At 41.0% G+C, this 4998-nt stretch overlaps 2 protein-coding genes across 2 annotated transcripts in view; both read right to left on the minus strand.

The window, feature by feature from the left end:
• LOC104767500 (cation/calcium exchanger 3-like) overlaps positions 1-1155 on the minus strand; it is a 6739-nt gene extending 5584 nt beyond the window's left edge. Inside the window, exon 1 of the mRNA XM_010491520.2 lies at positions 3-1155. Within this exon, the coding sequence (XP_010489822.1) occupies positions 3-1155 (1153 nt within the window). The remainder of the gene's footprint in view (positions 1-2) is intronic.
• On the minus strand, positions 1761-4998 carry LOC104765213. The gene is made up of 8 exons (XM_010488891.2): positions 4831-4998; positions 4101-4401; positions 3809-4006; positions 3459-3731; positions 3248-3350; positions 3044-3162; positions 2758-2934; positions 1761-2674 (listed from the first exon to the last, which is right to left on the minus strand). Exons 2-8 carry the CDS (start codon positions 4386-4388, stop codon positions 1901-1903), a joined length of 1932 nt encoding a protein of 643 aa, XP_010487193.1. The 5' UTR covers positions 4389-4401; positions 4831-4998; the 3' UTR covers positions 1761-1900.

Here is a 4998-nt window from a genome sequence, read left to right on the forward strand (position 1 = left end):
ACTGTCATCAACCCATCCCCAAGGTGCCCTGTCTTCATCATGTACACTAACTTTTGCGAAATGGTTTGAATAGATGGCCACATTTGACGCCCACATCCACTGAGGAAGACTCTGTAGCCGAGGTGGACCATCCTCAGTATCAGTTTCAATCAAGGGGTTATGCATTGGCATATCCTCTCCAACACTCGGGGAAAACACGCTTCCTTGCATAGGTAGCAAAGGAGTAATAGCCTCCAGCTTAAACCTCTTAGCATGTTTTCTCAGAATCACATTCGCTGCAACAAGGAAAGCATACACCACATATATAGACACAAACGCAATAGCAATCCTTACTGTGACTTTACCAACCATCAAAATCACCAGCAACGACACAAGCGTAAAAAGGAAGAAACTCAAGTCTCTGATGAAGCATTTCTTATCGAGCTTGACTTCCTTATCCGCAACACAGAGCGAAACAATCCCAACAACGACTGAAGTAACAAACACAGCACCACCCAATACACTGTTAAGACCAACTTCTCCTTTATCTGATCCAACAAAAGCAGCAATACTTGCAAACACATCTGGTGCTCCATTACCCAGAGGAAGCAAAGTAACACCAGCAACAGTTGGAGGCAGCCTCAAAAGCTTCGAAAGCTTCTCCAAGGAACAACAAAAGTAATCCGCAGCAGTATTACCCAAGAGATAAAACAAAGCAACAAGCCAAACACCTAGCATCATGTAATCCAAGATCCTGAAATCTCTGCATGAGCAGTAAAAGAAGCTGAGGTAATCAAAGAAGCCATCAGGGGAACAACTTGGGTTAGCTATTAAGAAGTCGCATTGATCAGCATAACCCATGTATTTGTGTAAACACGAGCATAAAACTGTATTACTGCTACTCAAGCTGCTATTACCAAGACCAGGATCAGAACCATTCGTTTCGATTTGCATTAAATGCCTACGAATTACCGTAAACTGGGAGAATCTGTTACCTCCGGAGCCCGAGGCGGAACCAATACCGCCATTGACGAAAGAGGCGTTTTTTAACAAAGGGTTCCTGAGAATTTCGCTCCGATCAAAGAAGAAGCAGAACAAGACGAGAGCACAAATCCCATTAAAAAACCCTCGAAATTTGGGGTTTTTCGAGCTGTAAAGAAAACTAACCGCGCTCATTTTACAAAACCTTTGTATCAACAAGTCACCAACCAACCATCGATGATCATAAACCCTAACGGAATCAGAAAAGGGGGCTAGGGTTTCTAACACAAACAAGATACGGTATTGGAAGAAAAAGACAAAAAAACCCTGGGATCCCCAAGTGTCGATCAGGCGAAATGCAATTGAGGATCAGGTTGTGTGAATCAGAGATGGAAGAAATTGTAAATGTTCTTCGTTCGTATAGAAGAAACCTGGAATTTTGAAAGTTGGCAAATGAAAAATGGTGAGGGAATCTGGTGGCCTGTCAAAAACATTTGGTGATCAGGTCTAATTTTGACACGGGGATCATCATATCATCAACGACAGACGTGGCATTCTTTTCATTTAACTTTTGAACATTCCTATCATCAGTATTTTAATTTCTCGTCAGCACGATGATACATGTCTATATCCGTATTTTTAAAAATTTAAAGCGACAAGGGTTTTTATAAAATGAGACAAATGACATCGCCTAGTCCTAGTGAATGTGATTAGGCCTAGAAAGAGACAGTTTAACCAATTGTCGATTCCACAATTTGAAAAAGACAATCTTCTAACTCACTAAAATAGCGAAGTGTAACTGGATAAACAGAAAAATTACTTTCATAAAGATAATAGTCGTCGACAAGTAGTGTAGTACGTATTTACAACTGCAAATACAAATTTTTTACCGCCAAAAAAAGAGGAAGGGGAAAAACAAGAAGAGAAGCTTTTTTTTTTTTTAAGGATGTTCAATTGTTAGCTCTTGTATTAGACGTTCGATCTGTCGTCTGTAAACAGGCATGAAATGATCGCTTATCATCCTCTGCGATAACCTCACCTTACTATACAATGACCTTGGCGTCAGAAATATTCCTACTCTACCCTCCTCCACTGTTGTCTCAGGAGGCCTCTCGAGGGCAGAACCGTTTTCTTCTTCTTCTTCTTCTTCTTCGTCGTCGTTAGCCTCAACGGCCTCGGGTCGTACTGTGACAATATGCATGATTTTACCCGCTGGGAGGAATCTGCGGGATTCTTTCATCTCAGCCGTCTGGCTCTCTGGCGGGGCAACACCGGCCTCTGCAATGACGGCTTCTTCTTCTTCTTTGATTTCTTTTGCCACGTCGGTTTCTTCTTCAGGTTGCTCTGAAGAATCGTGGTAAAGGTCATGCTCCAGTTGCTGCCATAGCTCAGCTTCAGTCATCCGCTCTTCGCGTGTTCCGATTTCCGCTGGATCCTCACACTCATCAAGATCAGTTGCTCCGAGATGAGCAGATGTTTCATTGTAATTGGAACTCTCAGCTTCTGATTTCCATTTCCCGGTTATTTCTTCATCCGTAACAAGAAGAGGATCTGATGTTTCGGGTATATCTTGGGACATTGCTTCAGAAGAATCTAACTGATGTTCCGAGTTTGATTGAATAGCAGAGGCTCTGCGCCGGGGTCCCATACATGACCACGAAGATATGGTTAGTGCAGGGCGGGTCAGCATGCTTTGGGCTCTTCTCATCACCACCTGCAAGAGTTTTATTATATTTAAAAATAATTTAAGTCTTAAGTCTATTTCATTTCAGAAGCATATTCAGTGTTATTTATTACCTGTGTGCCACTAGAAACTGGGCGTAACATTGCACCAGCACCAGCAACTTTTGCTTTGGCAGTGGCCATAGATGGAAGCCGTGATCCTAAAGCCGTCGCTGAGCGATAAACAGTGCTGAGAATTCGAGTCCGTTCGATTTGATTTCTTAGATCATTTAGCCAAGCAGATGCTGTTACCTGAAGAGACGAAAAGGGAAGTACAAATAGTTTATCTCAAGAAATTATACCAAACGCCTTCCCAAGTGTAGATAAATGAAGTATAGAATTTAGGGTCTAGGAAGCTAACCTCAGCGCGTAAGTCATCTACTGCTGCAGCAGAAAACGTAGGCACCAGATCGGCTCCGTTTATGACAGATACAATGAAGTCATTCCCAGAGTCAGCTAATTCCCAAGTCATACAGGCAGCTGAAGAACATATGAACAAAAGCTCAGTCTTACATCTTAAGTAGGTATCAACATATATAACTGAAAACTATTCTGGATGAAAAACCTGGGGCAAATGTAACACAGGTAGCTGTAGAGAGCATTTTCTGCTCCCGCAAAATATATGTTAGAAGTGCAGCTGTTCCACCGCCCAAAGAGTGACCTACGATCTGCAAACAAAATCCAGAGAAATTACAATGTAAGGGGATTGAGACAGTCTTTAGTTTCTCACATAAAAAAGGTGAAATCAAGAATAGAGAAGCGGCTACATAAAGTACCTTGATTTTGTAATCTGGATATTGCTCAAGACCCTTGAGAAGACAAGGGGTAGCAAGTTTTGCAATACACCGGGCAGCAGCAACCATACCACAATGTGCATATCCTAAGACCAAATTGCTGACCCCTCTCTCGTTTACAACAGTATGATGGAACGGAACGATTGCTCCTGTTGCAGCCGTCAAAGTGTCCTTGATGCTATGCGTTCCACGGATCAACAGTAGAAAACATTTGGTATTGTGATCGACAAGAACCGTAAAAGCTGGCTTCAATATCTACATGATTCACAAACTAATTCTTAGTTTCTACGGCGAAAAAAGTGCCTAGGAGTTGAGAGTTGTTAAAGTTTTACCCCAGCTTTGGGTTCGTGAATAAGGACGTTTTCCTTTGTAAAGCCAGTCTCTTCTAAGAACAAGGGAAATGGCTTCTTGGAGAAATGCCAACACAATGTCAACAAGTGCAAAAGATATCTGAGTTCAGTGGCTACTTCTGGTCCTTTAAGCTCTATACTATCTTTACCACCAAAGACACGATCAACATGTAAAAGTCCCTGCGGTGTTTTAGACACACAATTACAAAGATGAAGAGATAACAGAAAAAAATCCAGAACTTGTCACTGTTAATAAGATAAAGAGATGTTTTACCTGCCTCTTGAGGAGAAAATTGATCCCAAAAGCAAGATCTCCAATAGGCCACTTGCCGAGAGTCTCAGAGTAAGTAAAACGAAGAGTCTCAGAAAGAGTAGAAATTGTCTCCAACCAAGTGGCTGGAGCTTGGATAAGTCTATGTGAAACACGGTCAATCCTCAAAGAAGAACGAGTCTCAGAATTCTCATCGTCAACATCAGATGGACCAGCTATTAATTTTCGATTCAACGTGTAATATAGAAGAGCAGCTGCTCCAGCTGCGGTTGCCATAGTTGCAGTTGCCATGACCAACCTTTCCCTATAAAACATCAATGAAACAATTCAGAACCAAAAAAAAACAAACAAACAAAATCACTCAATTGAGCTTAGATGTGGAATACTTTAAAAAGAAAAAAAAAATCGATCTAACTACATTGGATGCCACAATTTCAATCTCCAGAAATCTCCAAAATCATGTAAAGCTGGAGAATTGGAATACAATTTCGTAGAAAGGAACATTCTTTTCAAGAAATATCCCAAAAAAAAAAAAAATGGGGTAAAAAAAAATTAGCCATTAATAGAAAACTTTCCTGAAATTTCTCGAATACTAAAACAAACCCTACTCTAGATAACTTAATCGCGTTTTTTAACGGATGCAAACAATCTAAAATTGAACATAATCGATTGCAAAGGGAACAGGATCCGTGAACTAAAGAAACAAAACCCTAAATCGAATACGAAATCGAACCTGGAAAAGTAAGACGGAATCGTGACCCTGATTTTTTTCTTTTAGGGGTTTTTCAGTGGAAGAGGTTAAGAAGGTTGCTTTAGTTGTTTATGTACGATTATCTCCGGGAAGCGGGGGCTTTCTCTCCGACGACGATGATGATGATGATAGCTACAAAGTACAAAACTG

This window comes from Camelina sativa, chromosome 19 (genome assembly GCF_000633955.1).
Source record: "Camelina sativa cultivar DH55 chromosome 19, Cs, whole genome shotgun sequence".
Taxonomy (NCBI): Eukaryota; Viridiplantae; Streptophyta; class Magnoliopsida; order Brassicales; family Brassicaceae; genus Camelina; species Camelina sativa.